At 48.3% G+C, this 14,253-nt stretch overlaps 1 protein-coding gene across 1 annotated transcript in view; it reads left to right on the top strand.

Annotated features, from left to right (window-relative positions):
- The window catches only part of STK10 (serine/threonine kinase 10), a 77,945-nt gene that overhangs the window by 40,915 nt on the left and 22,777 nt on the right, over positions 1–14,253 (top strand). The window contains exons 3-7 of the mRNA XM_026658058.2: positions 6,371–6,419; positions 9,450–9,599; positions 11,909–11,981; positions 12,859–13,053; positions 13,199–13,280. Of these exons, the coding sequence (XP_026513843.1) occupies positions 6,371–6,419; positions 9,450–9,599; positions 11,909–11,981; positions 12,859–13,053; positions 13,199–13,280 (549 nt within the window). The remainder of the gene's footprint in view (positions 1–6,370; positions 6,420–9,449; positions 9,600–11,908; positions 11,982–12,858; positions 13,054–13,198; positions 13,281–14,253) is intronic.

The raw sequence follows: 14,253 nt of genomic DNA, 5'->3' as shown, positions 1-14,253 counted from the left end.
AGTAGCAGCAGCCGTGTTAGTCTGTATCCGCAAAAAGAACAGGAGTACTTGTGGCACCTTAGAGACTAACACATTTATTTGTACATAAGCTTTCGTGGGCTACTGCTATCGAATAACGTGCTGCCTTCACCGGTTGGCTTCTGCAAGACACCGTTAGGGCTGCAGGTGACTGGACAGTGCATGCTGAATCTTCGGTTTGCAGTCTGTACGAAACCTGTAGGCTTTTGCGTAGGGAGTGGCTAGGATCCTGGTGTATCATGCCTTTTGTAATGCCGCTGTGCCCTGTTGCTGAAGGGTTAAGTGCCAGGCATGTGCTTTGTACCATACAGCATGCACAGTCCCTGTCCTAAAGAGCTTGCACTCTGAAAGATGCCTGAGGGAAGCCAGAGGGCAGGATGAAGAGGCAGTGGATTTTTCTTCTCTCCCTCCCCCCCCACCTTTTGAATTATTAAACTCTTCTCTATGGGAAGAAGTGAGGGTTGGTTTGTTTGTTTGTTTTTTAAGGGACTGGGGAGAGTTAAGGGGCGGGACGTGTCATGGGGAGGGCACGATATCCAGACAGGTCAGCATAGCACAGGGCAGGGAGGAGGAAATGGGAGCAAACAGGGTATTAATATTGGCATCGTTCATGGAGTGAGGTGGTTCCAGGCTACCTGTGATTTGCAGGGTGACATTGACAGAAAAGACAGTACAATTAGCTAGTTTATCGAAACAGGTGAAAATAGGACTGAGTAAAGGGTTAATCTGTAGCCAAAGTCTTGTAATGAGTTACAGGCATAGTCCGTGCGCAGAAATATGGACTCTTGTCAACAATTCTTTTTACGATTGTCTTAACTTGCCCAGAACCTCATTTAAACCAGACCACCAGAGTGCCTGCCCTGTGGCATGTGAATGACTGAGAGAACATTAACCTTTGTGCTTTAAATCCTGTCTGTGTAATGTCCAAATCCTGCTTTTTGCCACCTTCCTCAACCCTCTCTCATTTCATGGCTTCAAGTTCAAGAGTCATAGTTGCTGCTGACATCCAGGACTGGCTTTCGATGTGGCTTCAGTTTATTAATAGTAATGATGCCTGGGTTTTTATTTTGTGTCAGGCTGGTCCTGAGAGAGAGAGAGAGAGAGAGTGTGTGTGTGTGTGTGTGTGTGTGTGTGTGTGTGTGTATGCGCATGCACACACGCTTTGCAGCACTGCATACTGTGGGACGAATGTATGGGATAGTGCGTCCAGCGCTAAAAGATGAACTCAGGTCATTGGACTCCATGCATTTGGGACTGAGAGTTGGACTGTTTAAACTCAGATTTCAGGGCTGAAAGGAGCACAAATGCTTTCTAGATGTTTAGACCAACCAGCCCCGACCCTTAGTTATTCATTAGCATCTCTGGCCTAGTTGAAAATGCATTTTTTTTTTTTTTAACCTTCCAGATTCCCATTGTCTGGTTCTCTTCCTCCCCGCCTCTCCACCACTCACACTCACTCCCCTTTCTCTGTGCTCAGTCTGTGTTTCAGATGTATTAACTTTCCTGGCTTTCTCTGCCTTCTCCCCTTCTCATACTGTAAACCAAAATAAGGTTTCGCAAAGGTCAAACACACCAAATATTGATCCAAACAAAGCTGGGTTCGTCGCTCCCTCCCTTCCCCATACAAACTCGTAAACTCTCTCCAGGCCAAACCTATAGAACAACCTCCACTCACTGTGCTGGGGAACACAAGTGTCCATTCCCAGGGAACTTTGGGGAGCTGGAGTGACACAGGCTCCTGTTTCACAAGAACCCCGCACATGACACTTCCCTCCTGTGTCAGCTGACTGGCTCTGTGGTGCCTGCATTGGAGGGAGGATGCTTTAGAGTATTTTGACCTTAAAAGCTTCAGCAGGAGGGTGGTCTGGCAACCTGTTTCACATCTGGGTGTCTAAGGGTATGTCTACACAGCAAAGAAAAACCTGGGGCTGGCCCGGTGGAGCTCGGGCTGTGGGGCTGTTTTATTGCTGTGTAGATGTTTGGGTTGGCTTGGAGCTGGAGCCCAGGCTCTGGGATCCTTCCACCCCGCAGGGGCCTATAGCCAGGGTCGGCTGGCACAGGTCAGCAGCGGGTGTCTAGTTGCTGTGTAGACGTACCCTCAGGGGCTGACCGTGAGGTGCTCAGAACTTGCTCTGCCCATTGACGTCAATGGACTGCTTACAGGTGAAGTGCCTCAGGGCTGGACTTTGAGTTCCCATCTCTTCTTGGGGCTCTGCCCCCTGCCATTTACAGCTTCAAATAATTCAGATTACAAAAGTAAACATGGATGCTCCCAGAACAGGACCTGGAGGGACTTGCATGTGGCTGGAACCTTCTGGCACAGCGCAGGAAGCATGTTGATGGCTGCTCACGGGGAGTCTGAACTGACCCTTAAACAAAGGCCATGTAGGACTGACTTACCTCGAGCTCCTGGGCTGAGCTCGAGGTTTGAACCCCATGTCGAAGGTAGGTCCAAGAACTGAACCCAGGTGTGCTGCCTGGTAGTACAAGCAATGACTGGCAGCTTCTGGTTGGGCCTTCTTCATGAAAGCAATGTAAGTGGTGCTGAGCTGTATGAATGAAGGGAGTCCAATCCCTTTTCAATGGTACTGCTCTGACACTGCTGCTCCCGGAAAGAGCAGAGGGGGATTCTCATTTTTCAATAGCCTTAGCATCTTGTCCTTCCCCATTATGAGACTGAATGTGCCACTGCTACAAAACTCCATGCCAGTCCCCATTATTCTGGATTGTTTTGCCCTCTAATGCTCCATCCAGAGGAAGTGCTTTTTCCCCTTTGGCAGTTTCCCCTCGCTGGCGGTTGTGCGTAGCAGGGGAATCCCGTGTGAACGCTTGGCTTGCAGATGCATGGAGCTGCATCCACTTGTTCTAATGGATGGGGTGGAGAATGCCACTTAAAGTAACTGGTTTAAGGGAGGCAGCCCCAGCCTCACTTGGGTTGTGATATGGATCTAATGAACCACGAGGGGAGGTGGGGCAGGGAAACAGTGTCAGTAGAGCAATCCCTGCGTTTTTACTCTACTGGGGACGCTCCAGTTTTAAACACCAATCTAGGTAATGCCACGACTGCACCCCTCTCTCATGCTAGCGTGTGGGGCATATTGTCCCAGCTCCTTCACCTCCTGTGAGTTCCGTGACTCACGTTCCAAATTGTTCTCCTGGTTTTCAAACTCTCTGGGCTTGTTCCATCGATTCACCTTATATCCACCTACTCCCCAGCCTCTTCAAAGTGCTCTCCCAGTCTTCGCCTCTGCCTCATTTCTCGCAACTCTGCAGGTAAAGACGCCTTTGCCTAGTGCTGTCGCATCTGCCTTGGATCTCTCAACCCTGTCCAGAGCAATTTCCTCGCTGACTCCTGAGTGCCAGCTGGCTCTCTGTACAGTGATTGTAAGGGACACAAAGTAGTACATTGCCCTACTATAGGGCAAAAAAGGGCAACAAAAATTATTAGAGATATGGAACAGCTTCCGTATGAGAAGAGATTAATAAAACTGGGACTTTTCAGTTTGGAAAAGAGACCACTAAGGGGGGGATATGGTAGAGGTCTATAAAATCATGACTGGTGTGGAGAAAGTGAATAAGGAAGTGTTATTTACTCCTTCTCATAACACAAGGACTAGGGGTCATCAAATGAAATTAATAGGCAGCAGATTTAAAACAAAAAAATGAAAGTATTTCTTCACACAACGCACAGTCAACCTGTGGAACTCCTTGCCAGAGGATGTTGTGAAGGCCAAGACTGTAACAGGGTTCAAAAAAGAACTAGATAAGTTCATGGAGCATAGGTCCATCAATGGCTATCTGTTATGTTGCTATTATCTGCCTCTATCAAGTATTTGCCAGAAGCTGGGACTGGGAGACCAGATGGCTCACTTGATGATTACCTGTTCTGTTCATTCCCTCTGGGGCACCTGGCGTTGGTCACTGTTGGAAGACAGGATACTGGGCTAGATGGATCTTTGGTCTGACCCAGTATGGCAGTTCTTATATTCTATAGCACCTTCAGTCTGAGGAGCTCAAAGCATTGTAGAGACTAATGAATTATGCCTCACGCTGTCTTGGAAACAGGGAAGCATTATTTCCATTGCACACCTGTGCAATCTGAGGCAAAAGGAGTGGGATGTGACTTGGCCAAAGTTGCACAGTGAGTCAGTTGGAAAGCTGGGAATTAAACCCAAATCTCCTGAGTCGTAGTCCTGTGCTTTTTAACCATAAGAGCGTCCTTCCTCAAAGCGGTGTGGATTAGCACTACCTCAGCGTGAAATGCCTGGCTCCACACGGAGCTGCAGGTCAGTCAGCTCTGTCCTCAGTAGCCCCATCTAAAAGGGGGCTTAGCTTATTTGGTTATTGTCCTCAAAAGTAAACCCTGGCCTTTAACCTCTCTGCACGTTGCCCTGTATGGTACTGGGACATGAAAAGAGACACCGTCAGGTGATTTTATAGTGCAAGGTATCTTTCCATACCCTTATCTCAGCCCCTGAAAGTTTGAAAATGGACTCTTTGCTTATCTGAGCCCACTTCTGTCCCATAATGCACGCTCTGGTTGTTGGGCTGCTCTGGGGAGCTGGGCTGTTGGCACAGAGCTGCTCTTTTCGAAGTAAGGCATTGGAAGCATTCTCGCTGAGATGGATGGGGGTGGGAGGCAGGGGTGGAAACCCAGGCAGTCTGCAGACCAGTACTGGAGGGCTTGGGTGGCCCAACTTTGGACCTACCAACCTGGATGAGATCCCTCTCTAACATACAGCAAAGCAGTCTTATGTGATTCTGAGGCTCCAGTGCTGCAGCCTCTTTGCTTGGGATCTCCTGACGGGCACAGTTGTGTGATCATCTAGCACTGCAGCCCGCTGAGGCGTAATCTCAAACGGCACTAATCCATTACTGTGCCTAATCCTGCTAAGTAGAGGCTTTTGTTCTTGAGCGAGGAGTAAATCACTAGCCAGGCTGCAGTCGTATTAGCATTTGCCAGTCAATTTGGAAAGCCTCTTAGCTTTCTGCATGGAAATATGGTATCCACATGGCTTCTGCTGGCACTTTCCGCAAGTAGCATCTTGGCGGCTGCGTGAGCAGCAGCACAGCAAGGAGGGCTAGCCTGGTGGCTGCAGCTTTATACCACGTGTGGGAGATTTGTCTTCTCTCACACCACTGGGCTCTTGGCGCAGGGCCCGGCTCTTCAGCAGTGATCATACCAACAGATTAGGAAGCAGCACTGGGTGAGGGGATGCTAGAAGGTTAGTCACTGTGGCTATGTCTGTACTAGACAGAAAGCGTTCTTCCATTGCTGTAGTAAATCCACCTCTCCAAGAGGAAGTAGCTAGTTTGAGGAAAGAATTATTCCAGCGACCTAGTGCTGTCTACACAAGGGCTTAGGTCGGCTTAACTACATCTCTCAGGGGTGTGAATTTTTCACATCCTAGAGTGACGTAGTTGGGTCAACCTAACTTTCTGGGACTCGGCCTTGAAGGGTGGTGGTGATGGTGCAGGAGGATGCTGGGATACCAGCAGATATGTAGTAAATCCTCCATAGTGGAGGTAACAAAGATCTGGCAGTTGACTACAGCTCTGTGCTGAGATGTTTTTCCTCAAATCACTTCTAAAATCAGGAGAAGGCTGCTAACTATGGAGCAATCAAAACCAAACGTAAAAAAGCCCCTTTTCAAAAAAAAGTGACATAGTAATTCCAGCCACGTCAGCTCTCTGGTATGACAGCTATCTCATCCTGTTGGCAAGTCCACAGCCCTGGAACAGCCCCTGCTCCCAGTGGCCATTAAAAGCTGTAAACAAACATGAAGACGGAACTGAAACCTTAAGGCTGCTCCAGATGGGCCTCCAGGTATGAGGGTCTAGGCTGGCTTTGATTCACGTGCGTGTCAGAGTAATAAGAAAACAAAACTTCCGTCACTGTAGCCAAGTAAAGCTCTGTCCTGCTTCCTCAGATTGTGGCTCCGTTGGGACCTCAGGGAAGCTCTCGGAGAGATGTGCTCTGCGTGTGTACGCCCTTTCTGTCGGGAACAACAGAGTGCCATGTGGATTCTGTCCCATGATTGCCTGCGAGAGATCTCACTCCAGGGAGAACATGGCACATGTAGAACTTGTGGTTTTGTAGCATCAGGAATAAAACTCTGGCTAACAAAAACCACTGAGTGTCTCTGTGCTGCTGCAAGAATGGTGAATAAATCTGAACAGTGCAGAGGGTTCCCAAGAGCTAGCCTTGTTTGAGTGGGGAGGGGGAAGTAGGTTTGACTCCAACACAAGCCCTTTTGCTCCCTTTTCCCTGTCACGTGGGCTGTACTCAGAAATACAGGTTTCAGATCTCTGTTTATAATGGATTTTAACCCCTATCTCTTTGTTTTGCTAGATCATGATTGAGTTTTGCCCTGGTGGGGCAGTGGATGCGGTCATGCTAGGTAAGTGCCGCAAATCAATATCCTTACTTTGACTAGGGACATGTCGGAGACAGAGAAATCTGCACCCAAAGGACTGCGGGGCAGCGCCCTCCTCTTCATGTAATGTTCCTGTGCTCCTTAGCAGCAGATGTGACATCCTCCACTACCCTCCCAGGGCGTGGCTTCTTGCATGGCTTTTGTAGGGTGGTGGGTCGTGGTTTTCTGTGTAACTAAATAGAAATTCTGCTGCAGCCTTAACTATGGAGCCTCTGCCTCTCCTCCATAATCTGCGTGTTGGCTAGGTTTATTGTGGCAACCTCTGGGCATCTTCCTAGCTACTTGTGTCAGTCTGCTGCATGGTCTATAGATTGCTCAGTGCTGGCAAGCAGTGGGGTGGGGGTGATTTTTAGGGGGGATGGGTGCCTATAATACTTTCTGCCTGAGGAGGTCTGTTTGGGACCCTATTTATACAGCACACTGATATCGTGTCACTTGTATGCTCCTAAGGAAAGCCCTCCAGTAAAAGGAAAAGGGGTTTAGCTATTAATCTGGGTGTCATTGACATTGAGTCTCTCCAAGTCTCCTTCCACCCCTGGCATCAGTAATCCATTGAAACAGCTAGTGTTAGAGCAGACTGAGACTAAGGGCTAGTCTACGCTGACAGTGCTACACTGACAATGACCTTGTGTGGTCACGGTGCAGCGCTGGGAGAGAGCTCTCCTAAAACTCTTAAAAAACCACCTTCACGAGGGGCGTAGCTCCCAGCGCTGGGGCACTGTTTACACTGGCGCTTTACAGCGCTGCAACTTGCTGCGCTCGAGAGGGAGAAATTGCAGCTGTTAATTACCAGTGTAGACAAGCCCTTACATTGATGCCATGAAGCTACCACTTTAACTCCTCCCTTCTACATGTGGGCCCTGCCTCCAATTGAGAGGAGCTGGCCTTTAATTGCTACGAAGCATATTGATGTCAGCTAGAGCAGCACAGTTGCACCCAGCAGCCCCAATTGGCATGTCAGCCCCATTGTGCTAGGCACAGTACAAACCTATATAAAGACACAGTCTCTCCCTAAAAAAAAAAAAAAGGCTCCCCCTGCTGGGGAGTGAGAACAGTGCTCCTGGTCTCTGCTCATCTTGAGACTGGGACAAGGTCACAACCTCAATTTTGGTCACTTTCTCCTGGGTTTTTTTCCCCCCAGTGTTCATGAAGATCTGACTATTTTCTCCTGCGGAAGTGTGCTGAGCCCAGGCTCATCACTTTCAGTTCCCAGTCTGCAAATCGGAAACATGTGCCTAATTCAGGAAACTTGCCTAAAGAACTGCAGTGTTCTGCTGTGGTGTCCAAATCACCGCATCTTACGCTAGCCTGCCGTCCGTGTTCGGGGGCAAGGATGCCCGGTTGATAAGGGACGATGCACTCTCTGCTGCGAAGCTGCACTCACAGTGCTGGGGCTGTGGTATGGATTTGCTATGGTTGAGCTTTCCAGCTGAATGGTAGGTCCCAGCAGGGCAGGAGAGCTCCAACCCATCTAACAGAAACTAGGGAAGCGAAGTCTGTTGGGGCTCTAGACTCCTGTCTGTTCAGGCCTGGTATCTCCTGTTTCATAGGCAGCCAGCCTTGCAGAGGATATGATTCAGAATGGGGGAGGGAGGAAACAGGTATTACGAAATCCTACCTGACTGGCCTGGCCATACTAGCCAAGGGATGGTGATGTTGCCATAATCTCCCAGTTCCATTGTTACCAGTATCGGGGTATATTAAATAGGTGATTGGGGATCGGGAAAGGCTGCTGCCCATGTAGGTAAATCAGTCCCAAGAGGGTCTGACTAAGAGTTTCTTAACAGTAGAGGTGATCTGGAAAACAAGAGGGGTGGGAAAATCATGACCATTTACATTTGCCTTTGACTTTGTCTTGATAGCACACTCCTGAACAGCTGTGCATTGAAAGCCTTGCTTCGGCCAGGCTTGTACCTGAGGGTCACTGAAAATCTCCAGCCTTGAGTTACTGAAGGGAAGGGGGAGGTGGAAAAGCAGGGATAAGAACAAAACAGCTGAACCAGCATCTTTTCTCTGATTCTGTGATTAAGTTCCTTGGCTTTGAATGAATGGCTGTCCTACTTAACATAAGCTCCCTTCAGTCCTTGAGTCTGCCCCCTCCTTTGGTATACAATAGGTTATTCTAGCTGCCCGGAACACATCTACATCTATTTTTTACTAAACTTTGGGCACAGAGGGAAGATTAACACAAGGAGGCTGGGTGGGGAGAGGGGAGTGGAGGCCTGACTCTTCTCAACATTCTGCAAGGTAGATGGTTTGCTGAGATGGTGCCTTGGGATAAAGGTCATAGAGTGAGGATCTCCCTGATGGGTGGGGGAGAGCACACAGGAGCATAACTTTGTTTCTTGGGCGTCCCAACGAGCTGCAGAAATAGAAGGCTGCTGTAGTTACCGTTGGGCCGACAAATGTATATGAATTGTGCACGTGTCTGGTGACTAGGCCTAGCACCGCTCAGGTCTCGTCTCTCCCTGTGCCCACACTGCCTTGTGGCCAGCTTCTCACTGTTTGGGGCAAGGATTGCAGTCGTCCTTGCCTTAGTGTGCAAATCCGTATCCCAGTGCAGATTCTGGGGTCTCCTGCAATTAGAGTTCAGGTCTGTTCTCTCCACGGTGCCCCAGTGGTGAGTACTTGTGTCCAGCCCTCAAGGTGGGAAATCAGACTCCCTTTTAGGATTCCAAGGATGACTGATCTATTGGTTTCCCTCAAAGGGAAATGTGTGTATCATCTGTGATGCTCTCGTGCCAGTTGAGCCCCTGTGTGTCCCGGGGGGTTCAATAGTACACCAGTTCTGAAAGCATGTGGGAATATTGTGCTGTGAGCTTAGGGAATTAACTTTCTCAATACTAGAGCGATTTGTATTGGTGTCCCACTGACCTAACAGATGTATAGTGGCCATATACAGTCTGCTGCACAGGGTCTGGGGCACAGGCTGCATCTGTTGCTCAAGTGAAGCCTCTCTAATCCCCTCTTGGTTTAACTGTTGTCTCTCTGCAGAGTTGGATCGAGGCCTGACGGAACCCCAGATTCAAGTGATTTGCCGCCAGATGTTAGAGGCTCTTGTCTACCTCCACAGTAAAAAGATCATCCACCGTGACTTAAAGGCAGGCAATGTACTACTGACCCAGGATGGAGATATCAAACTCGGTGAGCTTTTAGTTGGGGTGTCACAGAGAGAGAAGATGGGTGCGTGCTTGCTAGGTGTATAATTCTGAATTAGTGGCGATTCAGTCTCCCCTGAGTAGCTTTGCTGTACTTGTGACTGTATTGTAATAAACTCTTAGCAACTGTGCATAGTCTCTTACAAGCCACATTTTAAGAAGCTGTGGTTGTTATCTGTATGTCAGAAACAAAACTTCAGGTTGACATTTTTTCAAAGGCAAAATATCCCTCCAATGGGAGAGGGGTAATGTGCACTGGTTTGTAAGGGTCTCCTGCTCTGAAGCCTTGCTTCTCTTCCTTATCTATTGGGTATGGTTATAGGAGGAAGGGGGCGGGCTTGATGTCACTCGGTAGGATACATGCTTGTGAAGCAAAATCTGCTGTGAAACTAGCCAGTGTGTTTAATCTGAGGAGTTTACTTAATACCTGGTGGAAGTAAAGATGCTGGGAAATTTTCTGCATGCTACTGGGGCAGAAGGCTAGAACGGAAGGAAGACAGTTGGAAGGAATAAAGTCGTTGCTGCTTGAACAACACCGGCTGCCTACTGGCTGCAACTCAGCTTTCAGAAACATGCTGCTCTATAGATTTTCTTTAACCTGAAGCTCAGGTTTGGCAGCTGAGCAAATGGGAGATGGGAATGAGGAAGGGGAGAATGTCTGTCTCTCTTTTTCCCATCAGCTCTCGTGTAAGGGGATTTCCTACGGGGAGGAAGTGTTGGTCTGGCTTGCAGATCCTTCAGGAAATTGCTTCACCAGGTCTTCCGCCTGAACGTCTTCAGGGGTACTGTAACACGCTGGCTTGTTGAACAGTCACTCCGGGTCAGGCAGCGGCTTTGGATCATGCATTATGAATTCTCCACTGAAAAATGTATCACAAGTGATGCCAACACGTGCAGAATTTTCCTGCTGTTCTGCAATTGTGGTTACAATAGCGAAAGGAATAGAGTTGTATTACGTGTAGAGCATCTCTCTTCTGTCCAGTCACTCGTTGCAATGATGGTTCTGCTGTTATTTTAATCACTGTTTGTTTTGTTTCACATCTTGCAGGATGCCCAGAAATTGTACTTTGGGTGTGAAACATGTGCAAAGCAAAAATAGACAGTATTCTACAGTCTCCCCTTTCCCAGGAGAATATCAATGCTAGAGTAAGATGCCAGACTGGCACGGCTGGAGACTGGACTAATTCCTCTATCCACAGAGCAGGACTGGCACAAGGCAGGGCAAGCTTCCCTAAAGAGCTGCTCTGCCAACACGCTGTGAGCCTGAGTTGAATTGACCTTCCTCTACTCCTTAGGGATGAGAGGCAATTCGTTCTCTGCAGCCCAGCCCGTATTGCACAAGGCCTCTCTCTTGAGGCTGCCAACAGGAATGATGGTGCTGGTAGTGATGATGGGCTTTTATGATGTGTCTGGGAACAGGACTGAGATCTGTTCCAGTTAATTACATGTGAACCAGTGAACTGGCAACCATTTAAATCTTCCTATGGCCTTGGGATCAGCAACCCAGAATCACTTGACCCTTCTAAGTCAGCTCCTTAAGGGATATATGATGGGATGGGGGAAGGAAACTTCCAAAGAGACGAAGAACCACAGAGACGGGGCTGGGCTGTAATGAGAGCAAAACTGATGATCTCTTAGAGTCATGAGAATGGCCATACTGGGTCAGATCAATGGTCCATCTACCCCAGTATCCTGTCTTCCAACAGTAGCCAATCCCAGATGCTTCAGAGGGAATGAACAGAACAGGGCAATTATTGAGTGGTCCATCCCTGTTATCCACTTCCAGCTTCTGGCAGTTAGAGGCTTAGGGACACCCAGGGCATGAGGTTGCTTGGGTAGTCTTATTGAGTTGGTTGGTGCTGGCTAAAGTGTCTGTTCTGTAGCAGGCACAGAATGCTTCCTGTTAACCAGGAGGGAGATGGCTAATGTCACTCGATAATTACCGTTTGTTGGGTTGCGGGGAAGGGAAAGGAGGTAATTTTGACTCTTTGCCTTATTTATGTCTCAAAAGTAAGACTTCTTGTTAACAAGTTGTGCCTCTAAGAGACTTAGCAAATGGGCTTGCATGGAGTATCTGCTCTTTCATGTCTTGCAAAGAGGTCCATTAACCTGGAGAAATATTCTTAGGGTCTCACGGGTGGAAGGAACTCATGCACTCATAGGTACATTTAATTCACAATATTTGGTCTAGAGAGGATGCATATTCATGCTGCACAGCACTCTTGCCTTTGCTTTACAATTCTGAAAGGCCTTTTGGTTCTTTTAGAGCATCTAATGTGATTAATCTCTTTGCAGCTGACTTCGGAGTGTCTGCCAAAAACATTAAAACTTTGCAGAGACGAGATTCCTTCATCGGGACCCCTTACTGGTGAGTAAACTGGCTTGTTCAGCAGCCTTATGTTGAAAGGTGAATTCAGTGGGAGCTGTGCATTTTCAGCACCTTTTGGAGGTCAGACCGGAAATCTAGAGTAAAACATTGTCTTGCTAGGGACGAGGATGTGATGAATGTAGGGTCCACTTAACCAGGTTGCCTTATCAAGTGTGGATTGGAGGATTTTAGCATACGTTCAGAAATCTTAAGAAAAAAATAACTAAAATATCTGTTCCGTACCCTCTCTGCTTTCAAGAGTCTCCCCAACTGTGTATGTCATAAAGGGGCAGCAAGGAGTGTGTTGGGGCAGCTGGAGACAAACAGGAATACTCTTCTGTTGGAATGGCACCCCTCCCTCCAACCTAGTGCAATTCCTACAACTTGGAAGTGGGTGGAATCTGGGACATGTGCTCTCTCTCCTTCCTCCTCCCCCACCACATATGGTGGAATGTTCTTTGAAGCAGCTCCAAGTGCATGGGAGCCACAACTCACTCCAGGAATTTAATCTCTAAATCACCCTTGTGCTGAAGGAATGGGATCAATGAGCATTAATTTATTGTCTGAAGTAGCATCCCTGCCAGATGTCACCGCCCTGGAGGTTTTCACAGACTGCCTAGGCGCGCTCTACTGATCTGGGAATGGGGGAGGAGGAGGGGAAATATGGGTCTTGTCAAACCGTGGGAAAGCTGCTGTTCCCCCTTGGCTATCTGTGAAGTCCTATTTCAGGTGAAGGTGCAGTGTTGCAGATCAATGAGATGGTTTAAATACTGATTCCTGGGGCTTGTGTGCAGTCAGGCTACTCTTGGAAACATGCTTGTTTTGGTAGCAGGATGCCTCAGACAGTCCCCACTCCCCCTTGTGCTTGCCCTCGCAGGATGGCCCCTGAGGTGGTGATGTGTGAAACCATGAAGGACACTCCCTATGACTACAAGGCCGACATCTGGTCCCTGGGTATAACGCTGATAGAAATGGCCCAGATAGAGCCCCCTCACCATGAACTCAACCCCATGCGAGTCCTGCTGAAGATTGCCAAGTCTGACCCTCCCACTCTCAACTGCCCTTCTAAATGGTAAGAAGACAAATGACTACTGCACGTATGAGAGCACGGAAGCTCTTTGCTGTGGCTTCCCAGTGATGCTGGGCTCAGCTGTTTGCGCTGCGTGCTATGCAGACTCCATCCAGGGAGTTCCTTGCCAATCATTATGTGTTTTAAGGTCCCCAGAGTTCAAAGACTTCCTGAAGACGGCACTTGATAAGAACCCTGAAACTCGGCCAAGTGCAGCACAGCTACTGGAGGTAGGCAGATGTCCTCAAGGGAGCTGACCCTTCAGACTGGCCTTTGTGTTGCATGTTTAGCTTGTCTTGGAGTCTGCTAAGCACTCCACAGGTCTAAGTAACCTATGCACATCTCAAACCTTGTCTTAAGCAAAACTTACTGGTCTTCCCTAGTTTTACAGTCCACTTGTACTTCTCCAGGGTATCTCGCTGTGCTGGTAACACCCTCTTACAGGCAAACTGAGCTATGAGCTTTGTTGTGTCTGTTTGTTGAAAGTCTGTGCCTGGACAAACTCTCTGGTATGACCAGAATGCCCTATGCACTTGTGCAACAGACAGTAATTTAGGGGTAATGCTTGGGGTCCTTCTTAGCCAAAGATCAGCAAGGAGTGGGAGTGATGTACATAGTATTTGGGGTAGAGGTTGCAAGTTGTTTAGCACCCACTACTGACTAATTCATGCAGTGCCTTTAGGGCTAGCTTCCTACAACACTATCCTGTCTGGTCACCTGAATGTCTGGAGGGGACAAGATATTGCAGATGACCTAGTTGGGGGGGATTGTCCAGGGAGAAGCTTCTGCCATAAACTGGAAATGGAAAATAATCTGAATGCTTAAACACCAACGGCCGGAGCCTGGGGCTGATCAGCAACTGGAGAGTTCGCACTCTAGCCCGGGATGGCTGGGCATTTGATTGTACAGTGGATTTCCGTGCTGTAGACGCAGAAGATCAGTGTTAAGGTTGCACAGGCCATCTTAATCTGTCACTTCCTGACGTTTGGCTGCTTCACTCAGAAGCATTGGCCTTTTGTACAGAATATCCATAATGAAGTCGAACGATCAAAGTGTAGGCCTGTTGCCATCTCCTCCCCCCGTCTCTCTTTTAGATTGTCCCTGCCCCAGAGTACACAATCTCATCCTCTGTTTAGAAAGTGCCTGCTACGTTTTGGGCACTACAGCTTTCGAAAGCTGTTCCCATTGAAGCCAATGACAAAA

The sequence above is a fragment of the Terrapene carolina genome, unplaced genomic scaffold (assembly GCF_002925995.2).
Source record: "Terrapene carolina triunguis isolate 2854851 unplaced genomic scaffold, T_m_triunguis-2.0 Scaffold395, whole genome shotgun sequence".
In the NCBI taxonomy this organism is placed as follows: Eukaryota; Metazoa; Chordata; order Testudines; family Emydidae; genus Terrapene; species Terrapene triunguis.
This window is presented reverse-complemented; position numbering and strand designations above follow the sequence as displayed.